The 23,432-nt window shown below is 38.5% G+C and overlaps 1 protein-coding gene across 2 annotated transcripts in view; it reads right to left on the bottom strand.

The window, feature by feature from the left end:
* DNAJC2 (DnaJ heat shock protein family (Hsp40) member C2) overlaps positions 1–23,432 on the bottom strand; it is a 27,493-nt gene extending 4,061 nt beyond the window's left edge. The window contains exons 1-13 of one of the 2 annotated variants that reach the window (XM_067745994.1): positions 23,186–23,432; positions 21,130–21,320; positions 18,223–18,298; positions 10,081–10,179; positions 8,876–9,017; positions 7,301–7,381; positions 6,349–6,414; positions 5,756–5,847; positions 5,556–5,677; positions 4,996–5,145; positions 1,912–2,000; positions 1,768–1,837; positions 164–348 (exon numbers count right to left, since the gene is read on the bottom strand). In XM_067745994.1, the coding sequence (XP_067602095.1) occupies positions 164–348; positions 1,768–1,837; positions 1,912–2,000; positions 4,996–5,145; positions 5,556–5,677; positions 5,756–5,847; positions 6,349–6,414; positions 7,301–7,381; positions 8,876–9,017; positions 10,081–10,179; positions 18,223–18,298; positions 21,130–21,320; positions 23,186–23,249 (1,427 nt within the window). In that variant the 5' untranslated portion in view covers positions 23,250–23,432. The remainder of the gene's footprint in view (positions 1–163; positions 349–1,767; positions 1,838–1,911; positions 2,001–4,995; positions 5,146–5,555; positions 5,678–5,755; positions 5,848–6,348; positions 6,415–7,300; positions 7,382–8,875; positions 9,018–10,080; positions 10,180–18,222; positions 18,299–21,129; positions 21,321–23,185) is intronic. The other variant, XM_067745995.1, reaches the window with a different exon arrangement.

Raw genomic sequence — 23,432 nt, 5'->3', positions numbered from 1 at the left:
CTAAGACTAGCAGGTTCAAAATGCTTTTCACACTTTGCACAGAACTTAGTGTCCAGGTCCAAGCACGTCTCTGGAAGTTTGCTGTAATGTGCTGCTATTTGGGTGTCTACATTATCCCTAGGCTCCAGTATGTGTTGAAGAGAAGTTTCATTAGAACGAGTACCTTGAATTTGTTCCAGCAGGGAAGAGATTCACAGCTTTAATTAGTAATTGCAGATCATCTTCTGACCAGTGTTTACTGCCATTTCCACCTCCGCCAGTTGATTTCTCTGCATTCTTAGATGCCTGTCGCATACGAGCCTCAGCTTCCTCTTTCTCTTTTCTAATTTGCTCATTTATTTCTTCTATCTACACAAATATCATAGGTAAGTCAGGGACTTAAAACATCTTACTACTCTACACTCCCTTGCTGACTTGTGGTTCTCGACGCTCAGCATCATCCAGGCAGGGAGCCTACACCACCCCCCAGGCCAGCCCCAAAACCACAGTCAGCCTTTTCACTCTGGCTTCCAGGCTGCATATCTCTGCTTGAGGAACAAGAACCAGCCTTGGCCTGACCTACCCTGTATTCCTATCATATCTCTGTTTGCCTTGGACACTACTTGTCTATAGTCATTGGGTTATTCACCCACAAGGCCATTTCAAAGCTCATACCCACTCTTTTGCAGATAATGTTATTTACTCTCTACAAAAAGGTAAAAGCACAGCAAAGTGGCCTTTGGTTTATCTTGAAGTTCTACCTTTTACACTGTCACTTCCGGTGTACCTTCAAACATGCACAAGGGAAAAAAAAATCTTTACTTGATGATGTTGCTCTGTCAGTTGCTATCTTGGAGTCATCTCTGACTCATTTCCCCACTTCAATCCCTTAGAACCAGTCACCAAGTCCCAAAGATTTCAGTGATTCCCATTATCACTCACAGTCCAAGTCCTTCCAGTGAGATTCTTACACTAGTCACACTCATCCAATGCCTCTTGTCTACAAATGCCAGATTAATAGCACAATGTTAACCCTGTGCTACTCAAAGATCTGTGGTAATGGAAACTGGTCATCTTGGTATTCAAAACCTGCTTAATTTGGCTCTACTCTTCTTAACTAAAACTCCCGCTTCTTCTTCCCCTAACTTTCTACTCCTACCTGTATTTTACACTGCTCCCCTGACCTTCATTTAACACTGTCGTCCTTCAAAACTGGCTCAAACCCTTCACTAAGCCTCCCTGACCACTCAACCTGGTGTTGGCACTTCCTCTCTAACCTACAGCATTTACTGGGGGCCCTCCATCTTTTGGTCCTCAGGCCTTTTCTCCTTAGCGTAACTGTTCCTGAACTCCTTTGTGGCAGCAATAGCAAATCACCTAGGCACGGGGCTATATATGGTAGGTACTAACACTTGTTGCACTGAATTGAATTTCTGGGCCTGTTTCCTCATCTGTAAAATAAAAGGTGTAGACTAGACAGAATAAAAATCTCTTGGTTCTAAATGTTATTATCCAACAAAAATGCTCAAGGAATAGTCAACACAATGATTTTTTTCTAACAGTGATCCTGAAAAATCTATGATTAATGTGCTAGATAACCACAAATCAAACTATATATGGTAACAACTATACACACTTAAATCCAATTTAAGTCAACCCAAAGAGAAATGAGACACTCTTTGCCCCTATAGTAACTTACATGTTAGGTGGGGAAACACTGAGGTGAAAGCAATACTAAAGCAGAATTAAATGCTAAATACAGGTAGAAGTGATATGTTTTTCTATTACCTGTTTTTCCAGAGCAGCCTTTCCTACTTCTTTTGTAGACGATGTGAGTGTTTCATTCAAGCACTGTAAACTTAAAGGAAAAAAGGGGATGAAATTTTATCCTAAGCCCAAAAGAAGACTTTAACAGCAGCTCTACAGTTATACCTCGCTAGTTCAAGCCGATCACAAAGTTTTTCCACTTCCTCCATCATTTTAACACGTTCTGCCTCATTGTCAGAAAAGTGATTCCAGGTCTAGAAGTATGAACACAAACATTTTCATCATCTCTACTGGCACTCAAGAGTACATCCATAAACACAACTACCAAGCATGAAGTCCTTGAGAGTTTCTTAAGTTGACTGTATGGCCTCCTGGCCACCGAGAAGCACATTCCCCGGGCACCATGCAAGGCTTTCCCTGGCCAGCCAGCAATAAGGAGGCATTACTAAATGGATGGAGGTGCACAACAGAAGCAAGGTGATGGTGCAGAAGGCCTCTAGATGATATAAGACAATGAGTCCTCAGACAACCACTGAAGAATCAAGAAATTCTATATAACGACAAATTAAAATCCCTTTGTTAGGCTGCCTGTTCTATTTACTGTGTGCCAAACTGTAAAAAAGTGTGTTAAGAAACAGGAAGTTCAGCAAAACCTGATATAGCTAGAGATTATGCTTAGAATGGAATATTGTGATGTGCCTGGGTGAACAAAAATTGGAAAGTATCAATACTTCTCATGCTGCTTTCAGCTGCTGCTGACCCATCTCTCATTCCTCACTTTTCTTGCTTCCTTAATCGATGCAATCTGGTGCTAAGGTTCCAATGCTTCTTTTACTGTGACACCTCCCTCGGCTTCCAAAAGCCTTACTGATTTTCTTCCTACCTGCTTGGGTCACTCCTTCTCAGGCTCCACTTCCTCTGTCAGTGCCTTAAGTATTGGTGTTTGCCAGTGTCCCATCTCCACCCTCCTTGCTCTATACTCTCCCCTGGGGGGATCTCCACTACTTGCCATTGAGATGTAGTCGACTCTGTGACACTCCCACTCAACTCCAGACTTTACATCAAAGTTAAGTCACCTACTGAGTATCTTCATCTGAGTATCTCAATGCACTCAACATGCCCTAAACTGAAATCATTCTTCCCCAGCCTTTTCCTCTTCCTTTGTTTTCTGTTTCACTGAATAATGCCATCACCCATCCAGTATTCCATGCAAGAAACCAGGACATGTATTAACCCTTACTCCTCTTCCACCTCCAACATAAAATCAATACCCAACAGGCAACAGCCAATCTTACCTCCTAAATGTTGGTTCATTTAATCTACCTTCTTTTCCCACCATCTCTTTTAGTTCAAGGCCCATGCTCTCACCTGGATTATGCAAAAGACTCAATTTGTCTCTGCGTCTAGTGTTCTCACAGCATCCTGAGCATAAGTGACTCAGGATCAGAGTCACTTTTAAGCTAGCAAGATATATAATGCTCTTCAAGACCTGGCCCTTCCTTCCTCTGGCTCATTAAACCTCACTTTTCTGGATCTCTACACTCTCTCAATGCTCCCTGATCTCTCTCATCTCTAATCCCATACACACACTGCTTCACCTGGCTGAATCCCACTAGATCCAGAAAACCTTCCTTGACCACCTGTTCGGTACCTTCTTGTCCTAGTACCCATCTTAAAGTGTTTCACTGGCCTGTTTTCTTGTCATTCTCCATCGTTAACCAGCAGACTCTTGAAGGCAAAGACGGTGTCGTCATAGTATCAACATCAATTATAACTGCTTGACACATAGTTAAGTGCTCATCACATATTTTATGAATGAATACATGAACTCATGCAGGAAAGTAGCTATAATAAGTTACCAAAGGCCAGAACTTTAACCCTCATTTAGGCACCATCTCTAAGAACTATTCAAGTTTTCTATTTTCTAACTGACCTTTTCAAGTTGTTGATCCAGTTCTCATTATGCCAAATCTAACAAGTGCTACATGTGAATGATCTCATTTAATCTTCACAACTCTATTTCTAGGTATTATTTCAGTTACTGTATAGGTGAGGAAATTGAGACATAAATGGGTTGAGGGAACCTCCTGAGGACCAGAGACAGGACATGGGAAGTGGAAAATTACTTTAAATCTGAGTGTATGCTCTCAACAACTATGATATCCTGCATTCTTCTCAGTATAATTTTCTAGGTGAAATCTGAGGAAAATCTTTCATTTTTTTCTATTTAGATTTTCCTCTTACTTACCAAAAGCTTGAAGAGACATCCTGTGCTTGTATTTTTATTAAATGTCTTTCAAAGCCTGCTAAATGGGGCAGGTTAATTTCATTAACTGAAGATTTAGGATGGCATATATTAGAATACATATACTAGTGTCTAGAGCCTCTGGACAGTCACGTGAAAGAGTCTTCTATACACAGTAAACATTTACATACTTGCTGAATTTAACTACAATGGTGTAGTATACTGTGTGGCAATCTCTACTATAGCTTGGAATTTCATTAATTTATTCATTTGATGCTACTTGATATGGAACAATACTGGGCTCTAACTTTACCAGTTTAAAAAGTAAGACCATCTCTTGGACAAAACTATATTTGAAAACTTTTGGGGTTTTTTAGTCAGTATTTTTTAGTAAAAACTGTACCTGAACACAAACTACCAGTACTCAACTGAATGATATCCCTTTATTTACATAAAAATGAAAGCTTTTAGATCCTTAAAAACAACCCAAGTTTAACTTCTTAAAGAACTTTTTCTTTGATAAACATTGATTTTACACCATTAAGGAAGTAACCAGTCAAAACCAATTTTGTGGCACATTTTCAGAACAAACGATCCAATTTCTCCAACCAGGGGAAGGGGGAGAGATGGTGATGGTAGGGGACCTGCAACGGACACAACCAGGAGACACACAGCTGAAATCTTTGATCTTATTTAGATAAAAAGACATTGAGATAATCAAGAAGGTGTGAATATGGAACAAGTATTAGAATAATAAACAACTTTTTTTTTAGGTTTGAAAATGGCAAGATGGTTATGTTAAAAAAAAAAACAACCAACCCTATCAGAGTTGCATACTGAATATGCATGTGTGAAATTTTTAAAAAGTGAATTTAAAAACGTTTATATTCTGAGATAAAATGTGTACAGTAGTTTATATTTCCATAGTATAAAAATATTTTTAAGCTTAATCAGCAATTTGATTTACTTGTATGTAGTGCTTGTTCAATCACAGTCTGACGTACCTTGCATGAGTTTCGAAGTTTTTGTCTTTCCTTCTTAATGGCTTTTTTCTGGATATCTTTTTCCTTCTTTGCCAATAACGCTTGTTGTCTAACTTCCTCTTCTTCTTTTTCCTTTGCTAACCGAGCAGCTTCTAATTCAGCTTGTCTTTGCTTTAATAATGGAAAATAAAATCATTTAATAAGAAAATTAGAATTCCAAAATGCTCCTTAATCTTATTCAAAAAATACAATTTTTAATAACTTAAATTACACAAAGGTAAACATCAACTTATCAAAGACCGAAGGAAAAGCAGATGGTAAAGTTCTATAAAAATTTATTAGAAATGTAAAAAGGACATATTAGAAGTGAGTGTAGTATTAAGAAATTTACATGATATTATGTTTTTGCTCAATAAGAATTTGCTGGTAAGGAAGATCATTCTATCAACTGTGCCAAATGTCATGATTCTTTCATAGTAGCATCTAATTCTCTACTACTAGATTACAGTATTTAAAAATAGATCTGAAGATTGAAGATTTTATGAACATTTAAAATCCAACTTTGTCAAATGTCATCTTACTTTCTCTTTAGCTTCTTGCTCCTTCCGTTTTGCCTCTGCTTTTGCTTTCTTTTCTGCTTCTTTCTTGGCTTTTTCTTCTTCCTTAAATTTTTTTATCCTTGGATCACAGCTATATGCATTATCTACCAGAAAAAAAGTTAATCTTTTGAATTTCTAACATTTAATTAAAGAACTTTAAAAAAAACATCAATTATCCTTACCAACTAATGTTCTTATTCTGTTCATTTCTTCTTTTTTCCTTTGGGCCCTTGTTGCTCTGTTCTGCTTTTCAATCCATCTCCTTTCATCACGACTATAAAATAGGAAAAATTGGAAATAAACTATTGCTTATGGATGGTATGACAGGAAAATGTAATACTTTATAATTTAGCTACAATGCAAGTAATGTCTTGAAAGGTTAAAATGCTATGTCATTATTAACATTAAAGGGTAATAGTACTTACTATTATTTTTGGTTAATTTTTTGGGAACATTCATGTCAAAATAATTTCCCTACACATATAGGGAAAATGAAAATAAAACTGGTTAAGCAACCGGAAGAAAAAGAATTTGCTGACTTGAGCTTTATTGACAATTACATTCCTTGGCAATTTCTTAAGCTTCATAACCAACTATTGATCTGGCTCTATCAAGCTTAACTTGTGAGATAGGATCTCAAAATATCAAAAAAACTCATTTAAAACGGATACACAGGGAAAATGCAAAAGAAAATATATGTGGTATATTTTTACATCATCACAAATACCAAAGAACCAAACAAATATCTTCCTTTATTAATGATTTACATACATACCATTCTGCTTTTTCTTTTTCTTCTTCATCTAAATAAGAGAATTCTCTCCAAGAATCAAAATTATACCTAATATAAACAGAAATAAAATAAAATCAAGCCAAAACAAATGAAAAAAAATCTTCCTTTTAAAATTAAGTTAGGTGCATATAATTTTAAGAAACTTTAATGATAAGTGGATGAGTTTGTTTTAATAGATCCCTCCCCTCTCTTTTGATACTGAACTAGCACTATACCCAAGTCTTTTTCTTCTTCTTTTTAAAATGAAATTGTATTTGGTATGAAAGTCTAAAATACTCATCACCCCTAAAACAAAATCCCAGCTCCCTGCTATCTCTTCTGAATATTAGGTTTCTCTCTTGCCTGGGACTTGATAAAGTTTTCCCTGCCTTCACCGCCACTAGTCTGTCAAGTTTTAAGGGAACCTAGTAGTGGTCACTTTATCTGGTTTGTAGAGCTAAATTTTGTCATTTTTGTCTTACAGTGACTTTGTGTTTTCATATTTACCAGATACTTAATGAGAAAATATAGCACACATAATATAAAAATGGAAAATGAATACTGCGCATTAAAAATTAATGAATTAGTTATAGAGACAACATCGTCTTCATCATATATTCAAGTACTTAAAGAAATAGCTAAATGAAAAATTATTTTTTAATGATTCAAATAACTCCTTATTTTTCATTTTTTACTGCTACAGTGTGCTTGATATCTAGAAATCTGATAAATAGAAAACAGATTGAAAAAATAATCATAAAAGCCTAAATATTACATAGGAGATAATACAGCATTCTGTGAAAACCTTTTTGATTTCTAAACACAGTGCTTTTGTTCATTGAAGGTTCTGCAATTTTCCCATCCCTCAATTAATTTACAGAAGTCAGTCGAGCACTTATTGAATACTTACCTTCTTAAAAAATGAAAGCATGGGAGAAACAGTGTATTCACTCACCAGAAAGAATAAAATGCATCTACATCTTCAAATGATGAATTCATATCACCAAGTTTAGGGACATTTTTTTTATTTGACCATCTGAAATATTGAAAAAAAGAAAAACTCAAAACATTTTGTACAAAAAGTTCAACAAGCTGATTTATTAAAAACAACAGTTTTTACTAAATCCCCTACAATATCCCTCCCCCATGTCCTCCATGACTAAGAGATGGAACTGGGAAATCAGCAGTGCAGTGCTGAAAAATGCAGGTGCAATAAAAGGGAGGGCAAGGGGAGAGGGGGTGTGAGGGGGAGAAACCAATGGAACAGTGTTCTAACCCTCAGGTTATCTTCAGTTCTGTAAATTACAGGGTTGTAGCAGCTGCCAAGCTGGCCAGGAAAAACAGGCTCTAACGCCACTTTTCAAGCTCACTTAGTCCTGCCCCTAAACAGGCAGTACGGAAGTGACCGGTAGGCCTTCCCTTTTAAAAAATGTGAATAATCACAGATGGAATAGATTTCCACCCCCTTATCGCCACCACTTTCCCCCTAAGAGTCAGACTTGTAGGTTCAGCACTTCACCCACCATCTCTAAAAGGACCCTGAGTTTGCTACTGACCCGTGTTTTTCCACTCTGTGAAACCATCCCACAAAAAAACATAATCCACTATATATATATATATATATATATATATATATATATATATATATTTTAAAACCACCTTCAGCACTGTTACAAAACAAATGTGAGGAGAAAGGGTGGAGGAAATAATTAGTCTGCATCAAACTGCTAATCAAAGTGCTTCTCAAACTTAGCTGCCCATTAGAATCACCTGGAAGCATTAAAAAAACCTACAGGCATTCCAAACCAATTAAATTAAAATCAATTTCTCCAGGTGGAACCCAGGCAGCGGGAACTGTTCAGGCTCTCCAACTGATTCCAATACGCAACTAAGATGCACTCTCAGGAAACCTTCCAATGCAGATGGAACCAAAAAATGTAGATTATTGGTTCACACTACTTAAAAACTGATTTTAATGAAATAAATTACATATGCTTTAATCTTAAATATAAATCATCCTTTGTCAGAGAACCTTATGATAATCAGACGCTCAAAAATAGAACAAAAGCTTTCCTAAATGATAATGGGCCAAATGCAGCAGTGTACCCATTAACAAAGGGGAAGGAAAGAATGGGAAATTACTGTCACTTAAGCATCAGCATCACACTACATAAAGTCAACCATCGTTCCCCCAAAGGAAATTTAAAAGAAAAACATCCCATGAGTTGTAATTTCACTAAGGAAAGGAAGAACTTCCATTTAGAGAGCAAAATAAATTAGTAGAGTAAGTTCACCAGAGGCGCTCAATATTGTAGAGGATGAGGAGGACAAACACAAAACTATTACTAGCTATTACTAGAGGAAAAAACCAGAAACTTGGAACTACAAGAAGCCAACCAACAGAGCATCATAGCACAACCAGCCTCTGCATTCAGTTCAATTAAAGCTCATTTTTCTAAAAAAAAAAAAAAAAAAAAAAAAAAAGCCAGCCAATAGAGCATTATGATCACAAGGGGATGCCTTAACGCACCTGGAATTCCTTTCAAACACTGGGGAAAACACTTCAAAGAAATTGTCCTTTGCTTCACTTTTAGAAGGAACTGAGTTATCAAAAGTAGGATCTACACTGTTAAATGCTCGTCTTTTCACTGGATCAGATAACATTTCATAAGCTGAGGAAAAAAATCATAAGGTCACATCACCACAATGCTACATTTTTTTCTTAAAAAAAGTTATTTTTCATATTTAAAAATTTTGTGTGCTTGTGGGGAAGGGAGGATTTAGGTAATAGCTCTAGCACAATGGGACTTAAGAACTTCTTTAAGTACCTCTTCTGGAAGGCAAAGGACAAACCAATAAACACTCAACCGCTTTTTTTTTTTTTTAACAATCCTGATGTTTATTTATCAAATTTCATCAGTGGAGTCATCGACCGGCTTTTAAAATAAGGGCAATTTCATTATAATAGCATACTTGGCAAACCATATAAGTCCAGAAACACTCAACCCTTAGGAAAGCATGACTCTGAGGAAAAAGAAATAGCTAGAAGACTAACTGTTAGATCCCAAGGTTATGAAAGATCAAAGGATCTTTGACATCCTGAGCACTATGTATGAGTGGGTCAACAAAGAATAAGTTTGAAAGGTGTGTATACAATTTTTTAAAAATTAGCATCAAACTGTAAAATTACATTTAAGGAAATATTTAGGTATGGTGGCTCCCTCTCTTAATTTGCTTAATGAGGATATGGCTATTTAAATATCCATTGATGGCTGGGGAGGGTCCCTTACTAGGATAGAATCAACTTCTTCATTTAAATAAGCAAAACGTCTGAGGAACAGTTTAGCCCCGCAAAGTGTCTGAAATGGGAAAAGATCTTAGTATTCTCATTATTAAACATAACAGGTATAAGAATTAACTCTAGGATGCACTTCTCAAAAGAACCGCCTGGAGAATCTTGTTAAAATGCAGACTCCAATTCAGGAGGTCGGGGGCAGAGCCTGAGCTGCTGCAGTTCTGACAAGCTACCAGGGTTGCTGATGCTGCTGGGTAGGAGAGCCTCACTTTGTGCGGTGAGGCTCTGGGGGAGATTACCAGAAATAACCAGATGTTAACTAAAGATGTTTTAAAATGTTATGGTATAAATGAAGTACAATACGCATAGGACACCTAATCCCAGCAATTAATACATAATCTTCACTAACGGAAATTTCTGACTCTAAAGCGTTTTCTTACCTTTAGTTATGCAAGTGAAGTAGTCATTATCTCCTTCTTTTATTGGTTCACCAGCTGCTTTCCGTTTGTCTGGGTGATGTTTTAAAACCATTGCTTTATCTACAAAATAAGTCAGATTTAGATAATTTGTCCTTTTAGGCATCAAAGCTAAAAATAAAGATGAGCTAAATGGAGCCATTTCTAATAGCATAGTATTAGTTTAAAAAATATTTTCTCCTACAGTAAAATATATGCTTATTAAACAGAAATTAGAGGAATTGAAATAATTATTTTAAGAACTGGCCAAAGTGCCAGCACCCAAAGACAAGTGCCGTTCATATTTTGGTGTATTTCCACACAGACTTTTTCCCCCTTAAGCATATGCTTTCAAAAATGTAGCTATAATCATTTTATATATACCAATTTAAGTTGTGATTTTTTTCAGCTTAACATTACAGCAGTTCCATTTTCCACGCTGTTGCAAACTCTTCAAAAAATTTTAATGACTACTTAATACAGTATTTCAAGTAGATTTACCATAACTTATGTAACTGTTTCTCTACTGCTGGATATTTAGATTGTTTCCAATTCTTCACTACTGTAAGTTAGTCAATTTGAATCATTTTGTAGAGAAGTATTTTTCCATATTTAGGACTCTTTCTTCTTAGGATATACTCAGAGAAGTGAATTAGTGACTGAAAATGTAGGAACAAGTCCCGTTCTAAAAGTCATACCACTGCACACCCCTATGGGAACATCCTTTTCACCACAACCTCAACACTGGACCCAATTATTTAAAACATGATTATCACTGGTGCTCAACAAATTTTTTGCTGTTCTTTATTTCTACCCTTCATCCTTCATTTATGGAGGAAAGAGAGGCTGTCTCAGTTTTTTCTTCTTAGTTTGTGTGAGTCACTTTACAATGACTAATGGCTGGCTGTCAACATCTACTGAGCATTTAATATGTGCCAGCTTTTTTTTTTTTTTTTTTTTGGCAGTACGCGTGCCTCTCACTGTTGTGGCCTCTCCCGTTGCGGAGCACAGGCTCCGGACGCGCAGGCTCAGCGGCCATGGCTCACGGGCCCAGCCGCTCTGCGGCACGTGGGATCTTCCCGGACCGGGCCACGAACCCGTGTCTCCTGCATCGCCAGGCGGACTCTCAACTACTGCGCCACCAGGGAAGCCCGCCAGCACTATTTTTATCAGTTGATCTTCTCAGTAACCCGCTGAGGAAAGTACTATTAGTTTCTCCCTTTTACAGATGAGGAAAATGAGGCACAGAGAGGTGAAATAACCATTTAACCTCTATGCAACCTGTCCAAAGTCCTGGCCAAGTTGGGCTCCAGTCCAAGCAGCCTGACTCCTAAGCCTGTGCTTGTATGCTGCCTCTCCTAGTCAATCATGTTTGATGCTAATGCTTTCCACAACTGCTGTGATTATTCTTGTTGTCAAAAAACATTCAGTTTAATTTATATTTACTGATCATTTCCTTTATAATTTTATTCTGGTACTTATAAATGTAGGTCTTTCATTCTGCAAAAGTTTGAGATATATGTTTCTATTTTAATATTTTCTACGGTCGGAACTGAAAAGCTTATTTTTTTTTTCAAAGTCCTAATACCATCTGATAATCCTCCCTTCTCTACTAATTTGTGACGCCTCCTTTATCACAGTAAATTTTACCAGGGTCTGTTTCTGGTTACCTATTCCTGTCCCAGGATTATCTTTAAAATGACTATAGCTTTCTAATTTGATGGTAACTTCCAAAAACTGTGTATTATTTTTGTGTATTTTTCTTGCATCTGGCTACCTGACTCAGCTCTTTCAGTTTTTAGGTAGATCCTATATTACCTACAAATAATATATTTCTTTCTTTCCTTCTAACAGTTCTCTCTCCTTTAATATCGTTAATTCTCTGACCCAAACTCCCAAATAGCATAAAAGTAAGGGGCAGGTAAGCTTCCCCCATGGGTTTTTATGGTGATATCACTAATGTCACACAGTTAAAAGTTTGTTGGCAGTGAGTGTGAAATACTTATCTAAGTAGGGAATTAACTGCATTTCCTTTCAAAGTTGTATTTACCAAAAAGGAGTGGATATTAAATTGTACTATATGTACTTTCACATTCTTCTTAGGACATCACACTGACATATTTCCTAAGAGAAATCTTGTTCATGGGCATTATTCTTTAATATACTGTTGAATTCAATTTGCTATTTTTTTAAATTAATTAATTTTGTTTTATTTATTTATATTTTTGGCTGTGTTGGGTCTTTGTTGCTGCACACGGGCTTTTCTCTGGTTGTGGTGAGCAGTGCGCGGGCTTCTCATTGCAGTGGCTTCTCTTGCTGTGGAACACGGGCTCTAGGCACGCGGGTTCAGTAGTTGTGGCTTGTGGGCTCTACAGCGCAGGCTCAGTAGTTGTGGTGCATGGGCTTAGTTGCTCTGCGGCACGTGGGATCTTCCCAGGCCAGGGACTGAACCCGTGTCCCCTGTGTTGGCAGGTGGATTCTTAACCACTGCGCCACCGGGGAAGCCCTAATTTGCTATTATTTTAACTGGGTGCTTTTTTTTTTTTTTGGTATTATATTCATGGGTGGTATTTGTAGTTTTTTTTAAAAAAGCTCTTTTTGCCAGGTTTTAAAAATTAATTAAAGTAGTTTTAGGTTCACAGAAACATTAAGAGGATGATTAAGAGATCCATATACCCTCTGCGCCCATACATGCACAGCCTCCCCTCCCTGCCCCGCCTCATCAACATCCCCCACAAGAGCAGTACACTTGCTACAATTTTTTTTCATCTAGTTGTTTTTTTTTTTTTTTAATTTGGCTGCACCACGTGCCTTGTGGGATCTTAGTTCCCCAACCAGGGATGGAACCCAGGCCCCAGCAGTGAAAGCGCTGAGTCCTAACCACTGGACCACCAGGGAATTCCTGCTGTTTGTTAACAATTGATGAACCTACACTGACACATCATAATCACCCAAAGGCCACAGTTTTCACTCTTGGTGGTATACATTCTGTGGGTTTGGATAAATGTATAATAACATGTATGCATCATAATATATAAAGTAGTTTCACTGCCCTAAAAATCCTCTGTGTTCTACCTGTTCATCCCTCCTCAACGCCCCCAACCCCTGGCAACCATGAACTTTTTAGTGTCTCCATATCTGCCTTTCAATGCCAGGTTTTCATACTAGGATTACATTAATGTCACAAAATGAATTGTTCCAAAAACAGTTTACATTCAGCATGAGAATGTTCAATTCCTTAAGCATCTGAAAAAAATTCATCTAAGAAATCACCTAGGCCTAAAACATTTTTTAGGAGATAATTCTTGGTAACTCTTTAAATTTCTTCAATCCCAAAAAAGCCAATTTTATCAAATTTTCAAATTCACTGCATTTAATAGTGGTCTCAGTTAAAAATATCTTCTGTAATTGTTTTTATCCTTTCTGTATTTCACTATTTGTTTTTTCTTCTCACAAATCCATTGTAAGATATTGTTTTATCTATTTTGTCCCTCCATCCTCCTTAGTATTATTCTTTTAAACATTTGAATTGAATGCTCATTTTATTTTTTCCCTCCTTTAAAAAAGTAACATAGGACTTCCCTGGCAGTCCAGTGGTTCAAACTCCACGCTTCCACCACAGGGGGCCCGGGTTCGATTCCTGGTTGGGGAACTAAGATCCCACATGCCACACAGCGTGGCCAAAAACAAACAAACAAACAAAAAACGTAACACAATAGTTGAAGGCAATGAACTTATTGATGGTACAGCTCTAGCTGCCATCCCATATGTTTTGACAGGCAATGATCTTACTTTCATGAAAAGAATCTATCAATACAATTTTTATTTCTGTCTAGGTGCAAAAGAGTATATTTCATTTCCCAAGTGATTTTTTTTGGTTTGTTTAATCAGATCTATTTTATTAAATTGAGAGAAAACTTACATAGAATAAAATGTTCAGATTTTAAGTATTTGGTTCAATAAGTTGACAACTGTATATACTCACTTAACTACCACCCAAAAGAATACAGACTATTTCCATCACTCAGAGTTCCCTTGTACCCCTCTTCCAGTCAACTCCTACCCCCTACCATCTGGGGCAACCTCTTTCTGATTTCCGTCACCACAGATTATGTTCGCATGTTCTTGAAGTTCATATAAATGGAATCATACAGTATGTCTTTGTATCTGACATAATGTTTCGAGATTCACCACCTTGTGTATATTAGTAATTTTCTGAAAACTGCTGAGTACTATCCTATTGTATACAGCAGTTTGCTTACCCATCATCCTGTTGGTGAACATCTGGGTGGTTTCCAGTTTTTGGATATTGTGAATAAGGCTGCTATGAATATTTCTGTACAAATCTTTTTATGGGCATATTTAGTTGTTTCTACATATACTGCAAGGGTTCAGAAACTGTGACAAATACACTTTTGGTTTTTTTGAGCTCCAAGATTTTTCTTATAGTCAAGTGTATTATCAATTTCTCCCCTAACACTCAAGAGAAGACGTTTTCACCTTCTAGCTGGTTTGAGCAGGAATGGAATTTATTTAAAGGTTATTAGGTGGCTCACAGGAACTGAGAGTCTGACTATCAGGCTTGGAAGCTAAGTAGCCAGGAACAATAATCACACCATACCAGACAGTTCAGTGGTGTGATGACCCCACCACTGTTGGGCACTGCAGGAACAGAGCACAGGCTCCTCCCATGGCCAGTGCTTGGGGAAAGCTATAGCTTCTCAAGGCGCTGCTCTTCCACCCCTGCTGTCAAAACAGATGCTGTTCAGCTCGGCCTAACTCACATCTGTTCTCCTTTGAAATGCTGAGGAGTAAAACCTAAGTCACATGCCTACAAACATTCTCTATCTCAAGTCGTATCTTTTTATAATAATTCAGGCAACTTTTCTTCTTTATTTGCAATTACTGTCTGTTACATTCATTCTGACCTCTTCTTTAGGGAAATCTGACATCTCTTTATTCTTTCCTTCTGAATCTTGGGAGCATTCCTCAAGGCTGTCCTCTGCTTTACTTTGTTTTCTAATTGTACGTCAGCCTTTCGAATTCTAAATGCTGCTCTCCTGTTTTTAGTTTCCAGGCAATTCTACTTTTTTCTCGCTAGTCTCTTTCTGCAGTGCCTATGCTGCTCCCACCCCGCCCCCCGCCCCCAAGGCAGTGTCTTCATATCTCACCGACAACATGCAGCAATTAAGTTTTCTTTTGAACCTGATTATAAAGTCTGAGACAGATGATGTATGTCTCAGTTTTTTGTTGGATAGTCTCCTCTTATGCTACAATGTTTTTTTCTTCATTGACTTTTCCACCTAATCACCTCTAGTCATTCATGTACAGTAGGGCATCCTGAGATTCTCCTATATTCTGTTCCAGGGGTGGGGTTGGGAGAGGCAAAAGATGTCACCCAATATTAAAAATAAGGCAATGAAAAAAAAAAAAATAAGGCAATGGAGGCCGAAGAACAGCTGTTGTGTATATTTACTGAAATTTCAAAGACCTACCTCTCTGCCCTTCCCCACCAAAGATAGTTTCTGGGATGTTTTGAGGGTACATTAGCAAATGGGCTTTTATTGTACATTCACATTTCTATTATTATCAAAAGTCTCTATGATTTTTTAAAATATTATAGTTGATTTACAATATTGTGTTAGTTTCAGGTGTACAGCAAAGTGATTCAGTTTTTTATATATATATATTTTTTTTCTGATTCTCTTCCATTACAGATTATTACAAAAAGTCTCTGATTTCAAATTTTTAAGAAGCATAATATGAAACAGTTTTCAGTTTAAAACATGGGAAGTATTTTAAGCTAAAATGATTAACTTTAGAAAGTTCAAATCAAAGATTTTACTTCCATGTAAAGAATAGCAAACCTACATGCATCATATGCCAGTGTGGCAGTTTTTCTTCAAGAAAAACATTGAAATACCACTGTTAGTACTCAAGTACTTTCTCTTAGCCCATCATTCAACTTTTCTAGTATATTCTTTTCAGATAATGCAGAAAAGGAAGAAAAGACCACTTACTTTATCTACACGTAATTGAATCCCTAATTTTCATTATAGCAATTCAAAATATCAATAAACAAAATTAAAACTTTTTACAAACTATTATGTATAAAATAAGCTGTAAGGATATGTTGTACAACACAACAATATTTTATAGTAACTATAAACGGAATATAACCTTTAAAAATTGTGAATTGCTATACTGTACACCTGGAACTTATGATATTGTACATCAACTATACTTCAGTTAAAAAAATAAATTAATTAAATATATAAAACGTAAAAAAAACCCCACCAACCTCCTTTATGTGTGTGTTTGTGATAGGATTCAAGAACTAGAAGGATCTCAACTGTCATCAGTCTTACATTATTATTAGGTTTGTCTGTGCTAATGATTATAAATTTGCAAAGAATAACTTTGTATTTTTACTTTTGGACAAGATTTCAGAGAGCAGTAAGTAGCAACTGTCTATTTTACAGTGACAGAGGAAAGAGAACAACAGTCTGCTTCTGAATAAATACTGAGAATATTCAGCAAGGTGGCAGAGAGTGAATCGCAAACCCACATAACGTTAATAATCTGTACAGTCAGGGTGCAAAACTTCTGGCAACAGAATATTCAAAAATTAATCTCGGGGCTTCCCTGGTGGCGCAGTGGTTGACAGTCCACCTGCCGACGCAGGGGACACGGGTTCATGCCCCGGTCCGGGAAGATCCCACATGCCGCGGAGCGGCTGGGCCCATGAGCCATGGCCGCTGAGCCTGCGCGTCCAGAGCCTGTGCTCCGCAATGGGAGAGGCCACAACAGTGAGAGGCCCATGTACCACAAAAAAAAAAACAAAAAAAAACAAAAAAACTCTATTATCCCAATAAAACAAACGGACTTAACACAAGCAAATGGATGTTTCTTTTACAATTATTATACATTTTTTATCTTTAGAGAAAGAAACAATTCCTTCACCTTAAAACACCAACTGCTTTCCTAGCTCTCAATCACTTCTGGTTCTTTCACAAATTATATGTGTCAAAAAATATTTGGTATCTGTATGCTATTCTTTCATATAGTAAGACTTTGCAAATACTTTTCCAGGGCAAATGAATTTTCCTGGCATTTATGTATATTGCAATGACTATTCATACACACTAACATATGCTTAATCTAAAATCATGCCAGCTTTTAAAGAAATCCAATCATAGGTCTAAAATAATCTCATCAATTCCTTCACCTTGTTAAAAAGTATTTCCTGTGACTTTCCTAAATACAAGCATTAATGAGAAAATTTTGAGTTTATCTACTAAGGCTCAACTAGCATTTTTCAGCGTGAAGTAGGTCTCATTCAGTCATCTTCCTCCAAGTGCAAGACTTTCTCTGTCCCTGATTCCCTCCTCCTTTTCCATATGGCCACAATCTTACCTCCTCTGACCTCAATATCCATTCTCTAGAGTAGAGGGCAGAACTCTGTCCTAAGACAAAACAGAAAACTCATCACCTTCACCTCTTTCATGAAACTTTACTAATCAGGTGAACCGAATGGTGTGTAAGGAATTACGTCCACAGGACTGAAAAGGACAGGACAGTTCGACAGTTCACAGCACTAAGGGGATGGTGTTTCATAAGGCCTATAAAGACTGGGTTGCCAACAATTCCTGCCCCCGTCCCCCCGCCCCAATTTTTAACCTTGTCAATGAAAAGAACAATGAAACATCAGATAACTCTTTCTTCCGCAGAAGACACAGGGTGGTATCAACAAAGATGTGACCTAAGATCACAAAAGAATATTGAAAAATCTAAGTAACAAGGCAACTTCCACTAAGTACAGCTGGCCATACTTCCAAGGGGAGGTGAAATATTATTTTTTAAAAGCTTGTTATTGGAATAGTGTTCTTTATCCTGTCACAAACACACACACACACCCTGATTTCTTGTTCCTAATGAGAAAGTCCATTCATGAGACTGCATTTTTCTGGTTTTGAAGGTAAGAGACTGTGGTTACACATCATTATACCATAGAACACATGTTAAATCTAGAATTATGGCTATAGACTATGATCTTGCATATCTTTTCAAGAGGATAACATTTCCTATACCAGATATTTGATTATTTCAAAATAACTAAGTACTTACGAGCTGCTTTAATCTGTCTCTGTGTAGCTTTGTATCTTACATGGCCGAGTCCAAGTACTGCATAATGATCTTGGTTCTGATAAAGACACAAAATGGGAGTCAAGTTTGAAATGAAGCCATATATCGTATTCCTTGTGTTGGTACCCTAAAACAGTTTCCCAAAGTGAGACTCTCATAACAGAAGTCTAGTGAGATGTTCCATATAAAATGGGTTCTGGGACTTCCCTGGTGGTGCAGTGGTTAAGAATCTGCCTGCCAGTCCAGGACACATGGGTTCCAGCCCTGGCCCGAGGAGATCCCACATGGTACAGAGCAACTAAGTCCGTGCGCCACAACTACTGAGCCTGTGCTCTAGAGCCCATGAGCCACAACTACTGAACCTGTGTGCCACAACTACTGAAGCCCACACACCTAGAGCCCGTGCTCCTCAAGAAGAGAAGCCACCGCAATGAGAAGCCCATGCACCGCAATGGAGAGTAGCCCCAGCTCGCTGCAACTAGAGAAAGCCCATGCGCAGCAACAAAGACCCAATGCAACCAAAAAATAAGTAAATAAATGAATAAAAAAAATTAACAGGTTCTGAGGTCATGGAAGTTTGGGAAATGTGGACCATTGTATACAGCCTTCTTAATAATCTGTACGCACAGAAACCAAACAAAGGCTCTGAGAAGTCCTGCAATTAAAAAAAAAACAAAAACAAGCAGACGGAAACCTATATAGCCCAGCATTTTCCAAAACTTGACCAAAGAACTCTTGGTCTTGTATTTCTCTTAATACATATTAATATGCTATGGGCATCCTTAAATCAAGGTACAGCCAGGAAGATTTCAGAACTGAGGGGAGCATTACAGTAGTCCCAGTAGGTTGGGCCAGTGGCAATGACAGGACAGGAGCCGTGGAGCAAAGAAGGCTGGATGGAAATTTTGAGAAACTGGGGATGAGGCTTCTCTGGATAGGAAGCACCTGCTTTCATTTCTGCTTTGGTTAACATCCTTACAAATCTAGAGATTGAGGTAGCACCTGAGTGAAGGCTCCTTACCCAAAGGGTGTATCTAGTATTGGAGAATGAGTGGGGAGAAAGAGGGCTTGAGGGCATAAAACACAGGAGAAAAAAGTCAAATAGGGTTGACTGGTTTTCCTTTAAATTCAGGACTGCAAACTCCCTAAGGATGTGCTCCTTTATTATGTCTGGCACTCACACTTTGTTCCAGTTGGTTTGCTTTTCCACTCCCTAAGACTATTATTACGTATTATTACATACTTCAGTCCTCTAGTCTTTCCTTAAACCTCACAGACCCTGCTCCACCCTCTCATCAATGGCCTTGCCTCCTGCTTAATGAAAAAATTTAAATTATCCTACTCAAATTCCAGCATCTTTCTGCCATCTTACCTGCACCCATGCATCTTTCCCTTTCCCTCACCATTAAGAAAGCCTATCCTACCGAGACAAATTACTCCATCCCTCCTGGTTCTGAACCACCTTCTCTATGTCTCTCAAATGCTAGCATCTTTCAATTGTCTTCTAAATTTCAACTGGATTATTTTCATCATTGTACGAAGAAGCTCTGTTATCTCTCATCTTTAAGACCCTCCCATGACCCCACTTCCATTTCTTTGCTGCCCATCAAAATTAAACTTCTTGAAAAAGCCATCCACAGAACATTTTTACCCCCTCTAGCATTCATTTTCAAACCACTCCAATCTAGTTCTGCTCTGTCCATTCTCACCCCAGGGGCTATGAAGCTGCTCTCTTCAGTATCAATTTCCAGCTGTCAAACACAAGATGACCCAGCTGCCTTCACTTGACTTCAACTCTCAGTGGCAGCACAGCTGACTCTTTTCTTGAAACGTTATTTTCCTTTAGTTTCTGTGAATCCACTGTTTTCCTCCCATCTTCCAGTAGCGTTTTTCAGCCATTTTGACTGGCTTCTCGAAGCCCTGCCAAGCTCAGTCCTCGGGCTTCTTTCTCTCTATATACTTTGGTCCAAGGTGCCGTGACCCATGCCAGGGCTAGAAGACGGTAGGTGCCCTGTAAATGCTCGCAACTCCCCAGTTCATTCTAGTGTGGACTCCTGAGCTCCAGATGCAGAGACACGACGCTCCCCACAAACTTCCTTTTCCTGCAACCCTGTGCTGGTGACTGACACCACAGTCTAGCCGGTGACTCAAGCTGGGATGATCACGGGTCTTCCCAGTATGTTCCCTTCTCTTGGGCGGCACAGCCCAGGTCTCCAAGACCTGTCAAGTCTATCTCCCCGAAAAACAAATCCGTCCCTTTGTCCTCAAAACTTGGCTACCAATTTAGTTCAAGCATCAAGCACTCATTCGCAGGCTTGGATTACGGCACTAGCCCCATAAAGGCAAACTGTTCCCTTCCCCTCTGGTCCTGCCCTCCCTTTTCAAGCAAGTTTCTGTACTGCCAGGAGAACTACTATTCTAAAATTAGCTCAGAAACTTTTGATGACTTCTTACTGCCCCCAAAATAAAATATAAATTCCTTCCTTGGCATGGCATGAAAAGGACACAACAGAGTTTCATCTAGACTCTGTTTTCAGTCTAATTTCTCACTGCCACCCCTCAATATGCTACTCTACCCTTCACCAATCCCTGAAGAGGCAGTGCATATTCTTTTACTCCTTTGTGTCTTTGCATATCTATTCCTTCTGCCCGTAACACCTTTTTTCCCTTCTTGTTTCATAAACTGTCACTTAACCTTTTAAGACCAACTCAGACATGGCTTTTTCTGGATTTCTCCATCAGAGATAGTATCCTAGGGCTACTGCTGTCCCACTCAGGGCTTAACAATAAACAGGTGCTCAATCATGATTATTTTGTTGAAGCATCTTAAAACATGGCTTAATAATGGAAAACTGCCATCTGACCGAACAAGATTCAGATATTAAGTACCTTCCAGTCTTTGGGATCAAGTGTTTTCAGCATGGGAAACTCTTCTAACTGCAATTCTTCATCTTCTGATTCCTCTGATAATTCTTTCTTATCCTCCAGTTCCTGAAAAGAGGCAGAAGCATTTCTGTTTCTCCTCTTAACAAAAGCTTCAAACCATCTTCCCACAGGTTCAACTTGACAGAGTGTTGAGGCTGTGATTGAAAGCGTTAAGAGAGGCTTCAATGTATTGCATGGAATAAATCTGTTCCAAGGCAATAAATAAGATCAAAACAGCGACTGCATCAGAATATAATTTTAAAACCATCAACTGAGAAAATAACTGCAGTAATCCAGTTAACATGAGGGTTATCAATAAATAATCATTTCCTAGTATTTACAGAGAGAGATTCAATCAACCTCTTCCAGTTATCTGACAAAACAAGACATTGGGCAATGTCAACAATAAATCAATACTTTTCTGGGGATATGAAAGGAAGATGAGGAAAAGGGAGAGATGTTGCAAACTGCTTTCCTTTTAGACTTGTAATAAAGCAATAAATAATTATAAACTGTCAAGAGCCAGCCTCATCAACAAAAATCTAAAAATAACTCAAAATATCTTAATTATTAATACCTGAATTTAGATAGCTTTCAAAAATTTTAAGAATCCACTAGCAATGATTTTTTCTGAAAGACGATTTTCAAGCAGCTAACAGGAATTTACTAATGAAACTGTGCTTTAGTGGAACAGCTTTGAATCTGAAATCAGAAGCTCTGGATTTCAGTGCAGGTTTGACAATTAGTAGCTATATGAAATGAGTCAACGATGCCTTCAACTGTAAAATGGGAACAATACGTATCTTATCTGGTTCCTTGGAAGGATTGAATGACAAACGATAAAAGCACTTTGAAAGTCACAAACTGTTAAATAAATGTAAGTCTTTATCATTATTCCTGGAAAGTGGGGTAAGTCACTATATATGTGTACATTAACAATTCAAAAAAGGTAGTTTGGGTCAGGAAAAAAGTGAACATCTTAATTTTAATTTCATATTTCAAATGAAAGCAAAAAGCTTTACTGTCTGGCAAAAACTCAGATTTAAGTCTTCCCTTGTACCTAATGGCCACAATTTTGTAAAAATAGCTGACTTTTCATGTTTTGTGTTGGGAAATTAAGATTTCTTCTATCATTCACAGGAGAGCATTCAAAAACACTATATTCAAGAAACACTACCTGTGTAGTGTGGGTGTGGCTTTCAAGAACATGACCTTTCAAGCCTTTCCCTCTACTTGTAAGATTACACAGAAACTTCTGTAAGCAGGAACACAACACGTGCCATGAGATACGTCCAATATCACATACAAGCGTCTGTATACGTGGCTATGGTAATCAATGAAATCACTGAAATTAGAGACCCTTTAAGTTTACAATACCATGACTGTCCTGGGCTATAAATCTAAGAACCTACAGCAGCAGGACAAATTTCACCCCCCCCTTTTTTTTAAAACTGAAGATAGTTGACTTCCACAGAACAAGTTTCACTTAATGACTGCCTTTAAAAGTCTGTTTACACGGGTCTTACCACCAGCATACACAGTGGTGTTTTCATATTGAATATGAGGAGCAGTGTCTGAGTCGGGACATTTAAAAAACGAAGCCGGAGCAAACGTAAAAGGGGAGAGAGGTGTTTGAGCTCCAGCTGTAAGGCTTTGTAGGGCCCCCGGCACGTGGGGTGCTCGCTGTGGGCAGTCTCCTGCCGTAGGCAAGATGCTTATGAGAACCTTTTTAGGGTACTGGAGGGTTCGGTCCCGAACTCCTCCGCCCAATCCATGAGTCAGCAGCCGCGAGACAAGGAAGAAACTGCGGGGGCAGAAGGAAGACGCCCCCCTTCCTCCTTCCTTCCAGTCTGGGGAAGGACTTCTGTATAGCAGGGAGCAAAAAGACACTTGTCACGGCCCCACACTCTATAAGCTACTTGCCAGGGGCAAGGGTAGAGAGGTTTCGGGGTCGCCAAGGTGGAGGCCCGAGGCAGGGGCTGCTGAGGCTAGACTGAGCAGGGGTTGAGTGGGCACGTACCAGAGGTCAGAGCATGGGTGATGGCGGTGCCCCGGCCTTCTGCAGCGCTTGGCAGGAGCAGCATGATGACGCCAGAGCCAGCCCCGCGGGCGCAGCAGTTCCCGTCCCAGGCGGAGGGCTCTTAGAATCCCGCCAGCTCTACCTCCCCGTCCGAGCCTCGCGCCTTGGCTCTACGATGTCCAGGAACCGGCGCATGGAGACGACCAATAACTACTTCCGGGATGAATCTTTCGTGGTGCGTAGGCCA

The sequence above is a fragment of the Pseudorca crassidens genome, chromosome 8 (genome assembly GCF_039906515.1).
Source record: "Pseudorca crassidens isolate mPseCra1 chromosome 8, mPseCra1.hap1, whole genome shotgun sequence".
Lineage (NCBI taxonomy): Eukaryota > Metazoa > Chordata > Mammalia > Artiodactyla > Delphinidae > Pseudorca > Pseudorca crassidens.
Note: the sequence above shows the minus strand (reverse complement) of the source record. Positions and strands in the feature narration are given on the sequence as shown.